We start from the raw sequence: 22,245 nt of genomic DNA, 5'->3' as shown, positions 1-22,245 counted from the left end.
AGCGGAGCTGTAATCTTCCTTCTGTGTTCAGCTGCAGAACAGGACAATCCACCACAAAGGCAAGTTTTAGAAAAATATGCCAATCACAATTATCCACAATGGAATAATCACCAGTGAATTCATTATTACTGCTGTTGAATATTGCCAGGTGTCCAGATTCTACCGTGTTGACTTTGGTGTTGGTTTTGGAGCAGAGTGACGGTGACACACCAGTGCAGACTCTCGCAGGCCTGGCCCGTAAGTCCTGCTGAGCAAACACACAGCACATGGCCCTGGCAGTGCTGACTGTGGCAGGTAAATACTAGACCCGCAGCGCGGGAGACCTTGTGGAAAAGGAAGTAAATTGTGCTGGAGAAAGATGAGGGCTCGGACATCTTCATGAGGACTGCTGGATGCAGGTGGTTTCATTGTCTCAGTGTGGCAGAGTTCTACGATCTGATCTCAGTTTTCCAGTACAGACAACTGTAGGCTAGCGAGCCTCAGCGTATCAGTACATAGGGCTGTGGGTCCAGTGAGAGTATCAGTGTCTCGCTGAGTTTTCTATGGGTGAGAATATGAGTCTCAAGGACTGCAGTGTGGTGCAGACCAGAGAGAGTCAGGGTCTGTTAAGGAACACAGGTCTCCATCTCCACGATGCAAGAAGCTTTTTTAAAGCACTTCCTGTCATCAGAAACGTCCCATTCAGAAGACTAGTCCTTTAAATCCAGTGGACATAAAGAAACCCATTCTGCAGTGGGGAGGCTCAGTGCTACCAGGAAAGAGCATGCAATCTGTGCAGAAGTGCAGTAAGACCAAACCTGCAGAAGCAGAGCCTCGTCCTTGGGCCCAGAACAGGGAAACACTTTGTGTGTTTCAGTGCTGTAGACAGACCCTACTCCTGTGTATCTGTGAGGGCACAGGGGTAAAGAGGACCTCTTCTGGGACACTTCAGTGAGTCCCCATTAGGCACGTTATTGTGTCAATGCATCACATCCACGTCCTGCTGAGGTCACTGGAAACACCTATGACCCAGGGCATTTCCAGCACAGGTAGAAGTTACCTGAGGGAAAGTACACTGTTTGCATCAATATGACATTCAGCAGAGAGAGAGTGACCAACACCACGACTCCACCAGCTGGATCAAATCCGAACCACACATTCTGGAATGCTTATGATTTTTTGCAATCCCATTAATAGGATCTATTTGATTCCTAAATTAAAAACTGCAAGTGCATTTTGCATTATTCTTCAGGAGGCATGATAAAGACCTCTACGTTTGAAACCTGGTGCACACGTTCATTCAGAAAAAGTAGCTTGTAAACGTACTGCCAAGAAGATGATTAACTGGAAAGATATGTTCTCTCTTTGAAGGCTGTCCCACAATGGTATGCTTTGTGATTATGGTAGCTGTCAAACATTTCAGGGTGTTTCTGCACTGATCTGTTATGATCAATTTTAGGTTCTGACAGGAGCTCCTTTGTGGGCCCAATTCTCTACTGAATCAACACCATAGGCAGTGAAATGATCTCTAATATGTTCAGTGAGACGAAATGAAGGTTAGTCTAAAGGCTTAAAGCAAAGGAACCACCTTCATTGCATCCATGCAAAATAAAACATTCCTGTTTAATTAACATGAGGGACTGAGTGTGCAAGGACCAGGGCAAGCACTTGCAATACATATTATTTATGCCACACGCTCATAACTTAACCAAGGGAACTTGACAGCACAACGGACAGGTGAAGGCCAATGCCTCTCACTGCCTGCAGCTTCCCCAGGTTTCTGCTGACGGCAAGGCCACTCCTGCCCAGGACACCAGTGGCCACGCTCTGCGCACGCCTTTCAACAGCATGCTGAGGGAAAGGGAGCGTTCAGCTGGAACATTCCCATCCACCGACCATTCGGATTAGAGCGCTGTCCTCATTTAACACACCCCGGACAGGAGGAATCGAGGGGGTGCACAGGCGACAGGGATAACTAGGGCAGGACGGACAGCAGAACAGCCCCCTTCATGTCACTGTCCTGCACTCGCACTCCACAGCATCGGCCCACTTTGCTGCTGCAGGGCTCAGAGCGCATTCGACTGATCACAAACACATCTGATTTACAGGCACAGCACCCGACGCACAGAAAAGAAGCAGAAGCTGGAAGAGCGGCAGTTGCTCTCTGTTGCAGCGAGTGCACCTCCTAGAACAGGTTGAACACTAAGCAAATGAGAACATCAGGCAAAGTACACATTCATAACTTGCGCAGAGCTAGAAGAAAGACTTCTCATGCCTCACGTTTGAACTAATTTGATCTTTTACATTTTTAGAGCCCAGCATTTCTGCAGTGTTCCAAAGATCAAGAGCAAGCCAGCGAACACTTGCACTTGCACTGTTGCCTTAGCCTATTACACTAATCATACAGTGCAGCATCCCACAGGGCGGGGGCCACAGCAGCCAGAGGCTGTCTCATTGGATGAACGCACACTTGTCACTGCTGTGCAAATCAGCATGCAAGATAGCAGTGCCCCTCTAAATGCCTCACCCTGCATGACATGTAACCGCAGCCATGTGGTCCACAAGTGTGGATTTGCAAGAGAGAGATCTGGGTTGGTGGCAAATCGCTCAAGAGGAGGAGAAAAAAAAGTATTTCAAGTAATCCCTGCTTATGTCATTTAGCGGCTTAGGACAGCTAGCCAGAATCGTAAGAAACAGTCGACAGCGACCACAAAATGGCAGACTGGGAGGTCTAACAGAAGAGTAGCAGAACAGCTAAAAGCACGGAACGTGAGACGCTACGCGCTCTGGCGCCCGGTCCCTAGGCCCGCGCCGCGCTGCTGAGCTGAGATGGCGTGAAATGAGGGGAGCGTCGCCGAGCGCGGCGAGGCTCAGGACGAGCGCTCCCTCCCGCTACGCAGATGCCTGCCTGCCTTATTTGGGACGGCCACCGCCGCCGCTTTGTCACTGACACTGTCTCCAGTGCAGCAGACGCCTTATAAGGCTGCGCAGACCGTGTCTGGCCCCCCCAGAGAGCCAGAGCACAGAGATCAACCTGGAAAGACTCTGGAAGCATGGCCGCAATCCAAGCAGCCTTCCCCTTATTCTGGACCAGAGATGCCTGGGAATGTGTTCTTGGGAGAGCTCATCAAACCAGATTATGGCTGCCATCTTAGTGATGGTTTTCTCTTTCTTAATGCTTATTACGGCCTGTCATTCTCAGAGGCTGCAATAGGCGGGCGTTACTGTCTATTTGTGTGAATCTGAATCTGAAGTAGTTCTGTTGATTGGAAGACACTAATGCAACCCAAAAATCAAATCGAGCACACTGACTTCTCACTGCAGCAACGAAAGATCATCCCTATTCAGATTCTGCACTAAAAAAAAAAACAGATTAAATGAGATGGACCAACAAAGCTCTTTCACAAGACACACTGTACGCACCTGGGGAGGGACCAGCTCTGAGCGACTGTGAAGAGTCAACACAGGTCTTATTATAGAAGCCCATTACCAGATTAGCCACATTCACTGGTCGGCTGGGACATTTCATAATATCTACAGCTGAACTGTGTTTATTTTACTCAGACAATATTTGAGACTGCTGGACCTCCTATTTTAGGCTGAACATAGCAGCGCCATGCTTGGATGACAACATTTAAGACCCGGCCCTCTTCCAACAAGTCCCATAGGATGCACAAGGCCTTATCTGACCACCCGGCTGTTTTCACAGAGAACGCTTAATCTTCACGATAGTGCAAAGTAATCTCAGTCTCACTGCGTAATCTGAAAAAACAGCAATACATGTACTTATTTATTTATTTATATACTTATGTATGATTTGAAAGAAGATTGTGCCGATTTTGCATTCTAAAAAAACCCAACCTTCTCCCCTGACATTTGAAGGTGATGTGGGGTTGAGTGTCCCCAGGCCTCCATGATCAAGCTAAACTGCACTGCTGACACTGTGTGAATTACTACACCATGGCAGCACTGATTTGAGGATCATTAACATTGTGCCTGAAAATGACTGAAGGGCTGAATGGGGGGATGGAAAGGGCGCCATTTTAGAAACGTACCAAAAACGCAGCAAATGCCTGCCTGTCGCACATTCGCAAGGCAGTTAATAAAGTACATTTTTCAGATCAAAAGAACTGAGTGAGTTGAGTTCACACCAGATTATTTGCAGAAATCTATTGTTTTGTCCAAGTCAGCTGATCACCCTGTGGTCTGCCCGGAGATGGACATATGAGATCCCTGTTCTCATATGACTGCTCCAGCTTGAACCATAAAGGCATAAAGGGAGCGCGCTCGCCTTTGATGTGCAAATGAACGGGCTTCGCGTCTGCAGCCTCACTATATATTCCTCTACAGAGGCAGAGTCACCGGCTGGAAAGGAAACCAGCAGAGGGCTGCTCTGTCACGCTGGAATTCTCGCTGCACCAGCGTCTGGTTTCACTTATTCATCGCAACAGACCTGTCAAATATTTGAATGATAAAAACATATTTGCGCTGGATTGGGCTTCTAAACCTCCCTGCTACCGCTTACTCCGCCCTCCCTAGAGTCCCCACTTTTTTACGGATGCTGATTTTTTTCTGCTTGTCTCCCCGTGCAGTGCACTGTAATTAGGAACTCTAACTATATTACACGTTCTGGCGACATTTCTGCTTTCCTTACGCAACACCAAATTATATGCTCGGCTGAACTATTAATCGGCACCGCTGAGAACAGGCTACCTTGCATGATTCCGTAATTACATTTACAAACAGTATAATCATTGGTCATTCAATAAGCATATTAATAAGGTTGTTAGAATCAAACACTTAAATCTACTGCCAATTAATCTGTCAGCAGGATGTCAAAGTCTAAAACAGAATGGCCATACTGATGAAGTTCCATTGAAGAAAAACAAGAAAGCCTAAAGAGCAGGAGGCTGAAAAGGGGCAGTCCTCACAGTCACGCTGACATAGAAGAACAGCAGAAAACAAACGACGAACACTGCCCCACTACAGCGATGGTGCACTGGGGTGTCACCGAAGGACACGGGCTGAGGGCCACCACAGCGCGTCACTATGTGACACGTTTCTGGAAGAACGGCGAGCAAGATGGCAGCCTGAGTCACGCTCCACCCCCGGAGCTGCCAGGCCAAACATGTTTACATGCCTCCTTCTCCCCTGCCAGGTCTGTGAGAGGGAGTGACGGCTTCATAGTCCTCAGACTCAAACCCTGGCGAGCAGGCCCTGTGATGTCACGGATTTAAAGGAGGAAACTAAAAGCAGTTACTGAAGCGTAGGAAAAGCATATAGTCGGGTTAAGGCTTTTTCACACTGGTGCACTTGTCACGGTTACCAGTACAGTCTCCAGCCCTGCCCATGCCCTAACAAACCCACTGTCAGCACCCTGCTCGACAGTAAACAGATCCATTTCACTGTATTACAGTTACACGGCCTATTTCTGTCTGCGCCGGGTGCTGTTTGGAGGGGGTGGAATGTGAGGGGGAGGGGCGGGGAGACGCAGAAGAAAACGAACAACAATCTGTCTCCGGGTGCTTAGAATCCTGCTCTCCACTCGCGCCACAGATAAACACGCACACACAGGAGCACACTCCCGCACGCTTGCTCACGCGGAAACAGGGAGAGCCGCCTCACCACATCACAACAGCCACTGCACTTATTTTTGTCCTGTCAGTGAACGAATGAGGCAAACTGGTGAAATATGGCCAGACATGGTAAACACCTAAGAGGGATTTACGGTCTGAGGAAATGACTTCCGCACGCACAATGTCATTGAACTGTCACCTTTCCAGGTCATGGTCTGCACAAGCGTGGCGACAAACCCTTCTTCCCAGTAACCAGAGACCAAAAAAGGCTTTATAACTTCAGAGGACATGATCACCTCAGTTTTTAAATGAAAATCGGCAAATGATCACAAGCCACAGAGCAAGGGGAGGCCCAGTGAGAGAGCTGGATTAAAGCAAATTCCTCTGGGTCAGATGATAACAGAGCGATGTAAAACCAGTCAGCCGTGTCATGCACTGCAATGCTGTGCTGGAAGCTACCGCTGTGAATGTATTGATCAAGGCAATTGATTAACCTGTATCTCCTAGGTCACTGGTTTGCGGCCTGCCAGTGTGACTCTAAGGGTGGCTGTCTTCAGATCGAGCCTGATTGGTGACATGTGACATAGAGACCACCAACACCACATAGATTACTAATAGAGATTTTTTATATGTCTGTGGCTACGATTAGAGCCGTTTCAGAACGGCCATTCCCAGCACATTATTTCCGGGTGGTGAGCTGTGGATATCAGTGTAGGGAGCCACTCTCTCCAGCCAATCCCCCCCCACTTCACAGTCTGATATGATTAAAATGTTCAGAAGGGTATCCTCATCGGAGGGCTGTCAACTGCCCAAGAAACGGTAATTTTCCCACTGCAGCATGAAGAGAGCAGGAACTATCTCTAATGAGCAGTAATTATCCATGCATGTGACCGACACCAGCAAATGGCTCTGTGCTCCGGCAGCCTTCCCAGTCACCACAATGAAATGAGCCTCATCTCAGATATGACAGTGTGCTCTGCCTCACCTGACCCTGCTGCGCCACACTGCTCTCCCAGGCCCAGTCTCCACACACACACACACACACACACGCAGACACACACACCCATACACATGCACACACATACATACACACACACAAACACACACACACACACATGGGCACAGATGCATACACACACACACACACACACATACTCACAATCATACAAATATACACACATACTCCTCTGACCTCTGCCATCAACAAGGCATTTTCGCCCAGAGAACTGCTGCTCACTGGATATTTTCTCTTTTTCGGACCATTCTCTGTAAATCCTAGAGATGGTTGTGTGTGAAAATCCCAGTAGATCAGCAGCTTCTGAAATACTCAAACCATATATGTATATATATATATATATACACACACACATACACACGTATACACACATGTTGATGCATCATTTAAGGCCTTCACATAACTCCCCTGACAGCCCCCAATTACAAGACTACCTGGAGCAGATGTTCTGATGGTAACAGCATGAGGTAGTGTTCACGGGCAGCGCAGTCTCTCATGAAATCGCCACCTCCTGCACCAAATCACCATGCAGTCACGGCTTATTGAAGTTTTGCTGATATATTAAATAAGAAAGCAGTACCTGGTAAGAATGTCATTGAAATTCTGTAGAGGGTCACATTGATTCTCTTATTTGCAGGCCTGTGGTTCCTCTGCAGCAGATCTCTCACTGCTGTCCTCAGTGCACTAGAGTCCTGAGCACTCTCAGACTCACCAGCTGAGCCTCAGGTCCTACTGAGTACCCCTGCCTCCAGTCAGCAGTTTCCCCCAGCCCCCCATGTGGAAACAATTACACACCCATGCAGACCTTCAAAGCCTCTTTTGTAGCATGTAGTATTAAATAGTCAACTGTACAGTATTAAACGTAGAACTGCAGTATATATATATAAAGTGTGTTATTGCTCCCAGGCATGTACAACTGTATTTTCTGCTGAAGCACGGTGTAAAACACTGGACACCGATGTGCACCGTGACTCTGTCTCTGTAGCAGACGATAACAGTACAGACCATACCTGCACTGTCACTGAAAAGGGACCAATCCCTGCAGCCCAGACAAGCTGACCAGTAGCGTACATGGCCACTGTCACTCTGACCGCCCGGGCAAAAGTCATGCAGGAAAGGCCAGGTGCACGGGCAGAAACCATTGTGTGTGTGTGTGAGAGAGAGAGCGAGACTCTCTGACGCAGCAGAGTTTAAAACAAACGCAGCATGAAATTGGACCCGGAATGAGAATAACTCAGCATCGCATGCCCCGTTTGAACCCATCCAGATAAAACAGAGCAATTCCCCATGACAAAGACCGCTGGCACCGTGATGAACGAGGCTAATATTCTATGCTCTGAATCAGTAAGATGATAATACCTTCCACAGCGGGTCCGAGGTCAACTCATAGTGGGGCCTCTCCTACCTTTCCCACTGAGCACCACTGCCAAAGAGGGCCTCTAGGGCCAATGGGATGGCTGCTTGACTGTGCTACCCAAACACCTCTTGTCTGGACTCACCAGTTGATCACACCCATTACCTTTGCGTTACAAGCACAAACACAGAGCAATGGCAGTTCACAAGAACTAACCAGGAGCTGCACCCACCTCAAGTTTTGACAGGACACTGTGTTTTAATCTGCCACTGCAACAGGGCACATAATCTCTAACAGCCTGCTGTAGATAATTATTCATCATGTGTGTAATGGCACAGCTGGACAATAAAATATAGTACAGCAGATTCTAACAAAACACCTTTCTCCTGCTTCCAAGACTCTGGTGCCCTTGGCTGCCTATTAGAGGAACATGAAAGCTTGGGACAGGAATTTCCACTTGAGTCCTGTTAAGGGGAATTTGACACGGAAAGGGAGAATAGGACTCTTGTAATGTACAGAGCCCTTATTGCCTGGATGTGTCACGATAGTTTGGCATTTGGCACAAAGTCCTGCCGACTGTTAAGTGAAACCACATGTGCCCAACATGGAAAAAATCCTCAATTTCAGTCTCCAGCTCTTGTACATCATAAGCACTAGGCACTGTAGTCTCCTAAGTGCAGGACAGCTACTGCTTTTAGGACAGTGACTGGAACAGTAAAGAAAAATTCACATAACCAACCTCAATGGGACCAGAGCATGGCAGGTGATATAGTTTACGAATGAAAATATGCAAAAAATGAATTTATTCAAAGAACTGCTTCAAAAGGCTTAATTACAACCATATTTGATCTCACTGGCTACAGTATGAATTTTTTGAGTATGAAATATTATTAAATATTATTTTTAAATATGAAGAAGTGTATATGCTCATAAAAGGTAAAGGAACAATAAATCATAGGGTTACATTTTCTGAAGAAAAAAAGTGTGCTTAGGTATTGTTAAGTATCATGGTATAGATAGTATAAAGTGGGGAAAAAGGCAAATCTGTTTCAGTCATCAACATTCCAGAATTTGCCGATGTGAAATGCAACAAAGAGGCAAGAAGTTGAAAGCTCTCACAGTATTTACGCTATATGAGGTGAATTAGTGCACGTTTTGGAAACCAAACAGTATCTAAAAATCCATCTACATATGGCAGGGGAGATCCAGTAGTCCTAGCTTGCACCAAGAGCACAACTGTGGACATACCATTAATATATTGCACTCGCATAAATGTTGGCACTTTGCCAGGCGGTCAGTCTCGATTAGAAACTGACATTAACATTTAAATGAGGCCGTTGGATAATCCAGTGGTTCGCTCATGCGGGAAGCGGTTATGCAGGAGAGTGCTGTACTGAAACGCAGTGTAGAGGGCTGTGTGCTGTACATACCAATGCAGTAAACACTGGAAATGGGGCAAGAGCGGTTCTGCTTGAGAGTCAATCAGGATCTTCTGTCCAATGGTGGGCATTAGTAATGGTTACCATAGCATCCTCCACTCTGCACCAGTTTGCTCTTCACAGCAGACCCCATACAACCACACAGTTAGCTCTTTTATGTCTTAAAATCATCACTTTGTCCATCTCTGTCCCATCCTGGTTCATTATCTCCCCCACCCTCCCTGACACACACATACAGACACAGACAGAGACTTCACAGCGTAGGAAGGCCAGGTCTGATGGTCATCTATGAAGTGCTACAGCAAGTAAAGTTGGGGTCCCATCTCAGCAGGAGACCTCTTCTCTGGTTTTGTACCAGAGGAACAGAGCCAGACAATGCATTTAAAGTCAACAGGGCCTGTGGCAAACTGTGGGCCCAGTCTGTACAATTAATCTTACTGCTCTCTGGTTTTTAATCAGAAAGGCAATTACATTCTCCGCTCCTCCTGTTCCACAGTGAGAGGGTTTGTGTCTCTTGCCTTTGGCACAGATATATTTTCAGCCTGTGCAATATTCTGAGAGTCATTAGTGAAGTGTACGTGGAGTAAACAGAGGTGGGTGTCACTGGATAGATGATAGGCCTTCTGTGCTGTATGTACCCTCCATACAGTGCCTGTTTTACTGTCATTAATGTTTGATTACAGACTGATTAAAGTTTACAGTTTTATGCCGCATTTGACTTAAAAAAAAAAAGATCCATGTGGAATTACCCATGAAAAAGGGAAAATGTTGAGATTATTTTGGTATATATAAAGGCAAGATCATGACAAATTGCTTTAGAGCAATCCTTTCAAAACCAGAAAAACAACCAAATGATAGTACATTAAGCTAAATAAACGCACAGTAGCAAACCATTAGAAGTCCCAGGCCTCTTCTGTGGTGTTGTTGAACAGTAGTTTCATTTGAAGAGAAATTGTGAAGGTGCTCTGGGACTGTAGAGCGAACAACAGGCTGGCTGTGGTAAGTCTGTTTACCACCATTGTACTAGAACCAGACTGGCGTCCAAAGATTTCTACTCCATTTTTTCTGGCTGGGTGACAAACCAGCTGTGAAAGTTTGGCCTTCCTGTAATCTATTGTGTGCTGGCCTCATTGCAATCAGACCAAGAGTGGGGTCAATGAACTGTGGAATGGCATTATACCAGTCAGCCATGAATATAGGACACCTTACCATGATGTACACATGAAGATTCATGCACATGATACAGCAGTCAAATACTGCACCTCCAAAATCCCTGGAACATTTGTTCATTCTTATCAAATGGTATTTATCTACTCTACTAATGCACCTTCATAACAGCAAAATACGTACAAATTATTACTAATTTTATTTGCTGTTTTCATATTACCTAACAGCCTAAGTTTAACAACAGCTTGAGTGAAAAAAGCTCAAAGCTTTATGGATATATATATTTTTGTTCTCCTCGAACACCACCAACAGCATACATCATTCCTTCAAACCATGGCATATCATGGCCCAAACACTCCAATTGAATAATAATCATGCCTTGCAAGCCAGTTCAACTAGGGTCCAACACGGCTCAGCCTGGCAAGGTTCAATGGGAGGGAAAGTGGTGGAGTGGGCATTGAGAAAACTGGTCCTGGGAACACAATGAGATTCCGCGACTTACTCTCCATCAGCCCTGTCAAGGCCAGCAGCCAGCATTGATCCCCTGGCAGCCCTACAGCAGCAGTATCAGACTACGTCTCTGCTCTTCGCCACCCACATAAATACTCACTCATCTGGACAAACAAGCTCTGCACCAGCCGCTCAGAGCCGGGACCCTGCCTGGTCCCAAAAGCCAGGTTGGCTCCACTCTCTGTGGAGGAACTTACTCAGACATTCCACAGTCTATGGCAAGGCCATCCAAAGGTTTACTGACAGAGGACTCCCTCTGCCAGTGCTTTTCACTGCTCCTCCTCAATCCCAAAAAATGACAATGGCAATTGCCTCAATTTCCCTGGGGAAATAAAAACCGCTTTGTCCATGCCAAAGACTTTTCCTTTTCCTGACTTGAGACTTTAGGAATGAGACTGCAGAATGTTCTAACTAAAGCAACTTAGAGATTCTTGGAGATTTTTCCAATGGAAATGTTGAGGCACAGATGTTTTCCTCTGCAAAGGTCCCAATTTAACTTAAACCAGAGGAGTTAAAGATTAATTTGTTAGTGATTGCACCTTTTCAGACGTGTAGTAATCGGACGGGATATGCTTTATTATGAAACAAATGGATGTGGGAGTGGAACTAATCAATCCCCCTGTCCTGATGGAAATGGAAAAAAAACATTGGAGCTGCTTTAAATGGGAACACTCCTTTGAGAGAGAGAGAGAAAGGAAAAAACAACTATTTCCTCCAAAGAGGCGTCAAAGGCTCCACTGCCTCGCCGCCAGGGGAGAGACACGTGACTATGCAGGAAGCTAAGAGCTCAGCCGTCAGACAAACAACAACATAAACATTCAGCACGAGGCCTCGAGGACGGCCAGAACACAGGAGCCAAGGCTCGGAGGCCGGATGTGTCCACGGGTGCCTGCGATTCCTAATTCACCGTCTCTTTCCCCACACATGGACACAGCTCCACCAGCACACAGGGGAGTGCAGTCATGCGTAGGACCCACAGTCAGGACACTGATGCTGATCAGGATTATGGAGCAGAGAGGATTAAATAATATACTACCATCTACTACGTCCTTTCAACAAATTATGAACAAACATAAGCCTTAAAGTCTAAAGGTTTGCATTTCAATATAGAAGCACCAGTAAAGAGGCAGAAGAGACAGCAGGAAGTCCCCGCAAAACCAATTTCATGGCTTCTTTGACGGCACCCACGTGTCGTTTCCTACAGAGGGAACGCGATTAAGGGCTGGGGTTCGCGCGGTGCCTGATGAAGAGTGAAAACAGACCGACGAAGCTCATACAGCAGAGCGTCAGCTGACCTCCAGGCTGAATTACCTCCTGACGCTCTTCGGCGCCGTGTGTTTGCGCTGCACAGCCCCTCCTCCACCGCACATCTCACGCGCTTCCCTGCCAGAGGACCGGCTGCAGATGGACTGTTGGTCCTACAAATGCTACTGCTTCCACAGCATGGGTGTGGAGCAAAAACAACGTCTGTCTACTTGCATACAACTCCCACAGCCATAACGGGTCTGAGCTTGACCCTGAAACATTTGGATTTGTGGTTGTTTTTCAATTTGTGCAATACCGACCCACAGCATGCAGAAACTAGCTGGTAGAATTGCATTCATAGGTCTGAAACACCCAAAGGAACTGAGAAACTGGGCAATGGCAGTAAAATAAGAGTGTGTGGCCTACGGGTTTTCCCATTTCAGTAACCAGACAGGGATAACAACACATTCCTTTGGAACGCTCAAACACATGGAAACCACATCGCAGACAGACATCACTCTGTGCACAACCACAGCCCCATACACGTGAGCTGAGGCACTCTGGGAAGTTATGCATTGTCAGTTTCTCGGAATGCGTCTTGTTCCGTATTCCCAAGACAAAAGCTCACCCCCCATACTGCCAAGTGCAATTGGAGGTGGCAATACCCTGCAGCCTGACTTTAAATGACTCGAAGGCAATGACATGAATAATTCAGGGGGATAAATCCCTCCTCAGGCCAGCCCCCTTCAGAAATTCCATTAGAGAGGTGATCAACACATTGCCCTACCACTTCCCAGGGCTCCCTCAGATTTCCCAGGCAACCAGCCCTGTTTATCTGAGGTCACACAAAGCAGCTCGTATGGAGCACTGTGTCTGTGCCAGGATGCCTGGGTATGGATCTGCAGCAAAGACTGGGATTACACAGGAGCTCTTTCATGTAAAGGCTTCACTTAACTTCACAGTTAAGAAATGCTCTCACCCTAAAAAACAAAGCATTACTGCCGTGCTAAATATATTCCATTTCTTATGTGCGGAGAGCTTAACATCTCACACTGATCATTAAGTCAGCATGTTTACTACCCAGTAAGTTTTTTTTTCTTGCTGTCTGGTACATGGTGTGACTGCAAGAACAGATAAATACATTTATGAATAGCTGCAATATCACGAAGGTCTATTTTATGTTATAAAGATCGGTCTGGTAATTGCTCAAATTTAATTCAAGCAAGCCGGTGCTAGATTTAGCTTATTTCCAACGTTCTCATCATTCTGCTGGTAATTTATAGAAAGTCCATACTTTTTGTTCACACTAAGTGTGATGACACTTGCATTCCCCACACAGAGGATCACACTGGTCCTGAGTCATTTTAGCAGAACCTGGGGCTGCCCCAGGGTCCTGGCCAGGTCTTATCTCTGTGGTGATTTGCTGCTGGGTAACTACACTAATATTGATGATTCTGTCCTCAATACTCAGTGTGCTTCTTTTTTATCTTGTACAAGGCACAGCCCCCCCACCCCCAGCAGATTAGAGCCCTCCTTGTGATCAGACTGCCAGAGAGAGGATAAAGCGCAGGGCAATACAGTGCCAGCCCGCCCGCACTGGGCCAACCCCAGATGTTCCATCCACGTCTCCATGGTAACCAGCATCACAGGATCCTGCTCCTGCATCTGCTGGTGACTCCCGCATGAGCCAATGAGGGGAGAGCTGCAGTTTAACACACATCCTGCCTGCTGACCCCCCTGCCTCCAGTCCCAGCGTGAGCTCACGCACACACACCCTCCCACGCTCCCCCACGGATTCGACCGGCACCATCCCCCCGCCGTATACAGTGCACCCGACGGTCTGGCACACGTTCAGCCAGATTCCGGCTTTGAACGCTCGAGCCGCAAAAAAAGGAACCTGACAGCAAATCCATTTTCACCCGACGGAAATAAACGTGAACAGTACACGCGCCAGGGATGTGCATGTTTTCAACCTAGATTTAGAGGTCTACAAGCAGCTTTACTTTATCCTGCCATTATCCACCCGCAGACTCACCAATAGTTGGGAAAGCAGGGCGGGCCACAGAGGCAAGAAGAGGACTAAGGGGCCCTGTTATCTGCTGGCAGCCAGTCACACAGGAAACGCTGCACAGCGGGCGGACGCCTCAGCAGAGGAGGACAGTAGTGGCGTCTGTGTGTGTCTGTGTCAGGAGAGCTGAACAGAGAGTCGTCAAGCCTACATCCTGCTACATTACGTGGGAGTCATGGTGTAACCACGTGCTCAGAAGCAAAAAAAGAGGTACATGCCAAACCAAAGCAACACAGATGTTACTCTCCCCACTTTTAACACACATGACTGATTCCAAAGGTCCTGAGGCAGGGAGGAGCTCAACAATAGTGACAGGGGAACAGTGACTGGGCTCTCACTGAAAAGAGTAACTGAGCTGGGGCAGGAAAAGTAGCAAACAGCAGCGGGGCAGAAGCAGGCGTGGAGGTAAACAATTTATCCCAGAACTGGGCTTCCCAGTCGTGTGTGGATTCACAATGATCAGATCTGCTGGTGCTACAACAGGATGAGGTGGTATTCTCGAGCCCACCGTTACGTCTCGGGGAAGAACGGCGTTTTCCACCGGTTTCATCCTACTGATGGTCCCCTCCCAGCCTGCTCTCCCACCGAACCACAGCCCAACAGAAGCTCTCTTCAGATACTCCGAGCTGCCTGGATCTGACCCTCTCCCCTTGTGGCTCTCTGCACGGCCTAGAATGCTTGGGACCACATAGGTCACCCTGAGTGTTAATCACATGACAACTGAAACCTAAATGACACTCTCCTCGATTCAGTGCTCACCCTGGCACATGCAATAAGCACACAAGAGGCCATGCAGGAGTTCACCTGATTGCGTGTTTTTTCTTACATTATTTACAGGGAGGAACAGGGCAGGTAGTGTAGCACTGTGGCTAGTTCAGGGGTTGGCACAATAGTTTGCACTGGCTAAATTGACTCAGTGAAATGAGTATTACATTGGTCAGCACATATTTTCCTTGCTTTGCAAAAGGAAAAATGTGATACCCTTTGTCCTTTTAAAAAGATTATGAAATTTGAGAGTACTTGCAGGTGAGTGTTAGTAAGTTTTTCAGTTTTTTTTTTTTTTACAAAACAAGCCCTCCATATGCATTCTAGCATCAAATTCACTGCCAGTTCCAATATGTTACTTTTTTAAATCAATAATTGAGCAGATTTACCACTAAAGAGCAGTGAACGTTGTGTAAGGGTTTTGCAAAAACAGTTCTATGAATCTGCTTGTCCAACCCCAAGACGTGGTGACTGAGTGGTGACAGTTGTCCCTGCACTACTGATAGGGTGCCTTACTGCACCTTCCTGCCTGTCCTTCTCACCATCACTCAGCCTCTGCCATCTGCTCAGTAATTCAATAATCTGACAAACCAGAGGGAGGCATGAATCCCTGGATCAAATACAGAGACCACAGCCTATTTTCAGCACGCATATTGATTGAATATATTTAAGAGGTGAGCTACAACTGGGACTCCCCCCACCTCCCTCCCCTCCCCCCCAGGCCTCCTGAAACTCCATCTCTCAGCCGTTCTACCCCAGTCACATTCAGGCCTGTAACACAAACGGCAACCAAAGACAGTGTCTAAAGCAAACCTTTACCCTGGCCCAAAAAGGAACATCAATGAAACTATTACTGTAGAAGTATAATGTATCATGTCCTCTTCAAATAACTCTCATTATGCCTGGAAGCATTAATACCAGGGGACATGTATAAGCAAAAATGAAGTACAGCCTCTAAATTATTTTTCATGCGATTGGATTAGGAACAAAGCTTTGATGCTGGTGAGCCGGCTGTCTGACACTAGTATTCAACCCACAGTCTGACTCATGCATACACCACACTCCACAATAAGAATGGAAGTGATTCTGTGGAGTCACTTCATACAACTGAAATAAGCTAATGAAACTGAAATGGAATTATCCTTGGTAAATGACCCTGGTTGCACACAAATCCAACTACTATTTTTTTTAATCAAAAATTTTAATCAAGGCCGTATAAAATTTAATCAGTAGAGATCATCTGAAAAGGTAGCTTTAATGACTGTTTCACTGTTGGTTTTGCATTTTTTATATCACACGGCTATGTAAACATGAACAGAATACAAGTGGTGCTGTGTTGTTAAAAATTCAACATAATGAGAAATACTTTGCTCAAAGGGACTGTGTTGGACTTCCATCCAGACATACCAATGCATATGGAGAATGTATTTTCCATAGGTGGGACAGCTTAGGCTTGTCTAATCATTTTATGAATTTCCATGATTCCAAATGTGGATGTTATTTGTAGGCCTATTACATTAAGTTTGTCTCCCACTTAAAGCTTTCCTAGAGAAGATGTAAGATTAACATTACAACAGAAAAGCACTTCACAGAAGTAAAGTGCTCTTGTCTTCAAGTGCGTGTGATGCTTCTGTGTCGAACAGTCAGTCCAAGCTTGACCAAAACTATGTAGCCTATATGGGCTACCAAATTTCCATACAGCTGGTTATGGAAGTAGTCTCAACCATCTTTCCTGGATGCATAAATGGGCTATTTTTCATCATTGCTATTTGGTTCATAAATCATAAGGTAGCTATTAGTACAACTGAAAACTACTCCCCTGTTTTTTAAAATCATTTTCTGTAATTAAATGAGCAAAAGCAGGCTTGTGCTCAAGTGCTACCCTAAAAGTATTAACATATTTCAAAAAAGGTCTAACACTTAGAGTGGAACATAAATAATTGTTCATTGTTTTAACTTCCCATTACCATGTGATATGTTTTATTGGAGACACCTGCATCACAAACTTTTTAGATCCTCCATGGATATTTGAGGCCTCTGTGACAGTGAATAATTACTGTTTTCAGCGTAACAGAATGATGCTGAACTAGACCTAGCCTTCACTGCACACTGTGTTACCTCCTAATCTCAGACATAGACCTGAATTCAATCAACATATGTTCTTAACTGTCACTCACAAATGCATGAAAGTGTTGATCTCTTTACAAACATAGTTTGGCAAGTTAATTTGGGTGATTGCTGACCTTGTGAAACCATGTTTATAAAGGAAAAAACAACATTTTAATTTCAAGTGAAAATTAAGGACAAATGTTGACTGAATCCCAGGTATACTACCATGTGTTCTTTGTCCAGACTATGTTAGTCATTTGATTTCTGTTATTTCCTAAGACCAGACTGCTTATTTGTAATCCTAGCAGAACTGCACATTTGATTTGCAACCCTCAAACATTGGCACTAAAGACAGTCCTGGCGCAAACAATGACTCTTCCTTATTGAACTGCAATATTAGTAGGCAGGGCAGCAGAGGGGATGAACCTGCCCTTCAACATCTTTCTTGGGAACACATTAAAAATGGATTTAAAATGTTTTCTTTTCGAGCATATTAATAAAGCACTTATGATCAATGATGCCCAGGTGATTTAATTTGTGCCAGCTTTCCTGTGGATTAGCACATCGATTTCTCCTTAATGCCAGCCACTCAGGACCAGCTGCACCCCCTGCCCCCCAGAACAAAAACTTAATGATGATCACTGGAAATGCCCAGTCGCTTCATGGTGGGTACACCCCAACACAGCAACCCTAGCATTCCAAACGCACAGACTCGCTGTCAGCAGCTAAGGCCACAGCAACAGATACCACTATAGTGTCACAAGCTGATCTCAAGCAATGCAGTGACAAATCCCTTCCAGAGCACTGTCTCTGTTAAGCAACATCGGACCAATGCATGACCAATTGCAGAAGGAGATGAATGAGCATTACAACAACATCCGCCATCTTTTATATTGTCCTTATACAATTCTGGCTGAACACTATGGCTTTTTACACATCCCAACTACAACAGTGGACACCTAGGGTCAAAGCATCTACTCTGTGGGGAGGGCATCTACTCTGAGCATAAATATTAGAAACACTCTGGATATAGTATTCTTATACTACAAAGCTACAAGAGGAATGTATCTTTGTGAATGTGCACTGACATGAATGCATCTCCGAGGTGATTCATTCTGTCATTAAATTTTTTTTTTTTTTTTTTACAGAGTAAGAAATGTTCTGCCAGAGTGCGAATCAAGTGAGGGAAGAGCAGAATGTTATAGTTTTAGATGGCGCTCTATCTGAACTGAGAGCATAGGTAGCTACGGACAGGTGACGCCACAAACGAGACACAAATGTCTGATGCTTGCACATTCTCAATCTCCTTCTCTAGTTAATAAGAGTTGCCTAGAATCATAAAATAACCCTTCCAAACCCAATGGACTATAAGATCATTTTATTCACCATCAGGTTGAATTCAACCATCATGGCATACAACTGAATCATAGTAAGTTTAACTGTAGAGACAGAATACCTTGACTGATAGCTGATCTGGACTAGCCATCACATACAATTGAGCTTTTCTAGATTCAGAGCCAGGCCTCTCTTCTAGAAGAAGCACTGCAGAACCAAAAGATAGTAGCGCAACTGAGTGTGACCTAACTGAAATGCAATTATCTTCAAGTCCCTGCTGATATCAGTTCAGTTATCACCCTCCCAGCTGAACTGCTGGTACTATGCAAGGCACTGTCTCAAATCTTCTAATGGAAATAAAAATATGTGATTTGCAGATGAAAATGAAAATGATTTCATTGTGGTGAAACAAAAATCCAGATACGCTACCAATGAGTGCATCTTACAATGAGTGACTTGCATGATAATTGTACAGCTTCATTTATAAAGCAAAAAATATACACATTAAAGATATCTAAGTATCATGACATATCCAGAGACAATCCACGACAGATCATTAAGAACATAAGAAAATAATGCAAAGTGATGACATGAATAGGCCATTCAGCCATCTATCATTTACCTAGACACCAGACACTCATAAATATAATACTCTAAGGGCCTGATTTACTAAGACCTTTAGCACATGCAAAACTAATAAAACAACCAATGTTTGGTGTAAAACAAATACCACGACCAGTTACTGGTTTGGCGCGTGCTAAGAGGTTCTGCACGTGCTAAAAGACTTAGTAAATCAGTCCCTTAGTGTAAAAGTAATACACATATTTTCAGATGTTGTAGCATATGTTATGAAAGTTTTTCAGGCACACCTTCAGGACACAGCCTTGGGACATTTGATCAACAAGGGACGTTGCACACCTGGGAAAGGTGATGCCATGGTGAGGTCTGTTGGGAGCAACTGAGGTGTAATGCATGTAGTCAAAGATAGAAACTTCATCATTATCACACTAGGCAGAATCACTGATACACTAATATACAGAACAGTATTGCATAGATTACTCCACAAATGGGGGGATATTCAATATGTCTTTTTTATCCATGTGCATGCACTAGCAATGACATTATACTCACATTGTTAAATCATTACGAAGGACCTTTTACATTTCTCTCCAAACCAATTGAAAACCAACACACCAACTCCACTACCAACGTGTGTGTGTGTGTGTGTGTGTGTGTGTGTGTGTGTTCCAATGAAATCGCACAGGGCAATCCACAGCTCGCTTATTTCATTTCGCATTTTCTTTATTTCGCCTTCTTTCACCGCCTCGTCCTCTTATATCGTCAGCTGAACACCAGCGTTCATACCTAAATTCAGTAGTTACAACTCCACTTAAAGGAATGATATGGTATTTGATTAAGTCATAACGTACAATGAATCACAGTAAACACATCGCTAATCACATCTCAGATTGAGCCATCGGATAATACACAGCTACACCAACAGCATATAGCCAACTGGCTTACACACGGAGGTGACAGTGGCTTACTATGATCCATGCAAAGCACTTCGAGAGATCGAATTCTCATCGATTTGGTGAATTTATCAGCTTTAATTCCCTCAAACATCTTAATGATTTTTAATGTTACTTACTTGCTTTCCCTGGTTTGGGCCTCTGCAAGAGCTTCTGCACCGTAAGAAGGTCTTCAGTTTTCACTGCTTGTAGCAATTCCTGATCTTTCCCCATCTTGCCTATTTATTATTTTTATTTTCACATCCAAAACATCCTCTGTCTGTATGTTTTTGTCGTCCCAGCCTTCAACTGCGGATCTTCTAAATTATTGCAAAGCTACGACAATGTGCATAGCGGACGCAATTGTACCTTCCGAAGGAGGATGCTCAGATTTCGGAGCGCTGGTGCACACTGTGCAATGATGACAACAGCAAAATTTATCCCAAATCGGTTTCATCCAACAAGAGAACTCGAGCTCGATTTGACACAGATGCCCGCAATAGAGTTAACTGTTTTGATAGGGTTTCCAGTCGAACGGATATTAGATATTAGCAAGTAGGCTATGATCGACAATTTGTCTTCTCTTCTGAACGAGCAATGCGATCTCGAAAAAAAACAACGCAAGTGCAAAATCTGCTTAATAAAAGCATATAGATTTAAGGGATTTATGCACGAGGCAGAAAGGTATAGCTCCAAAGAAAACGGAAAAATGGCAAAATAAAAAAGCAAAAAACGCAGAAATAATGTCAGTATGTGCAATCAGTGACGCACTGACCGCTGGTCCAGAGGTTTGGGAAAGTGCACTGGGTAAACATGAACCAGCTGTGCCATCGCTGTATGTTCTCAATTCAGGCAACAGTCCGCTTCTAAGCTCGCGGTTGCTGTGTAGTGTATCCCCGTAGTGTGCGATGCCCCCTGTCGTGAGAGTTTGGCTGAAACGCAATGTTAAATGGCCCCGCTGTATCCAGAAGGCGGATCCAAAGCTCAATACCATCCCTATTCTGCTCTCAGACTCGACAGATGGAGGTGGCAGTCCGACTCGGGCTCAGCGCCGGTTTGCCGGTTTCAACACTGGGAGATACAAAAAATTACTGTTGCTGTAGCCTACAGAGGAGGACTATTAGATTATTGCACGACACATAAACGAAGAATAAACGAAAGCGGCCGTGAATCTACTTCGACCTCTTTCGCCTCTCATACAAAACAGATTATGACAGTAGTCTAATGAATGTTACAAATTTAGAGGTATCCCTACAACGAATAGCTTTGCTTTCGTCGAGTAGCAAATATAATATTCCTAGTCATCGGCCTGTACAATCCAAACTGCATTTGAATTCGAGTAGCTAGCATAGTCGATAAAAATATTTACATTTCAAACGTAAATTCATAAAAAAAGTACAAGCTTACAGCTCCTGTATGCATTGTCTTTTCTTTTCTTCCTCACATTTAAAATAAGGGACTGAAGCACTCTATTGGCTTGAACTGCATCATAACTTCCAAAGGCAACACAGACAATGACACAAAAAATGACAAAGTATGTGTTAGTCACAACACTTAAATAAATTACATCATTCATCTTTTTCTGCCAGTTTAACTCTGTGTTACCAACAAAGGCAGGGGTCCTCAATCTTATCCGGAAGGGGCTAGTGTGGGTGCAGGCTTTTGTACCAACCAAGCAGTAGCAAACCTGATTCTACTAATCAACTGCTAGAGTATTTGCTAAGGATCTTGCTTAGTAGAATTATGTGTGCTACTGTTTGATTGAAACAAAAACATGTACCCCCAAACTATAGAAAAAACAAAGAGCCAAGTTTGTTTACCTCTAAGGAAGAAGCTGTCCATATAACCTATAAACAAAAAACAGATGATCTTATGCTAATTCTTGCATAGCCTACGTACTAAATTACTGCCAAAAAATATATAAATTAAATGCTTGCATTATATTCTGACATACCTGCTCTTCTTGACTAAAAGTGGCATGTAGATTGCCTTAACCTTTGAACTCTGTACAAACTATGCACATACATATACCTAAGGAGCTAGGATGACCAAAATGAGTCAAAATTACATTTGCACTTGAACAATATAAACAGTACTCTGAAGGGTTGACAAACTAAAAAGGCCTTTGATTAAAATGAATAGTTTTCTTCTTCAAATGTCTGTAGCTAGTTC

At 44.8% G+C, this 22,245-nt stretch overlaps 1 protein-coding gene across 3 annotated transcripts in view; it reads right to left on the bottom strand.

Annotated features, from left to right (window-relative positions):
• Positions 1 to 21,039, bottom strand: part of caskin1 (CASK interacting protein 1) — an 86,825-nt gene extending 65,786 nt beyond the window's left edge. For all 3 annotated transcript variants that reach the window (XM_064322611.1, XM_064322612.1, XM_064322613.1), the window contains exon 1: positions 20,214 to 21,039. In XM_064322611.1, the coding sequence (XP_064178681.1) occupies positions 20,214 to 20,307 (94 nt within the window). In that variant the 5' untranslated portion in view covers positions 20,308 to 21,039. The remainder of the gene's footprint in view (positions 1 to 20,213) is intronic.
• Positions 21,040 to 22,245: the final 1,206 nt, after the last annotated feature.

Source organism: Anguilla rostrata, chromosome 2, assembly GCF_018555375.3.
Source record: "Anguilla rostrata isolate EN2019 chromosome 2, ASM1855537v3, whole genome shotgun sequence".
NCBI lineage: Eukaryota > Metazoa > Chordata > Actinopteri > Anguilliformes > Anguillidae > Anguilla > Anguilla rostrata.
This window is presented reverse-complemented; position numbering and strand designations above follow the sequence as displayed.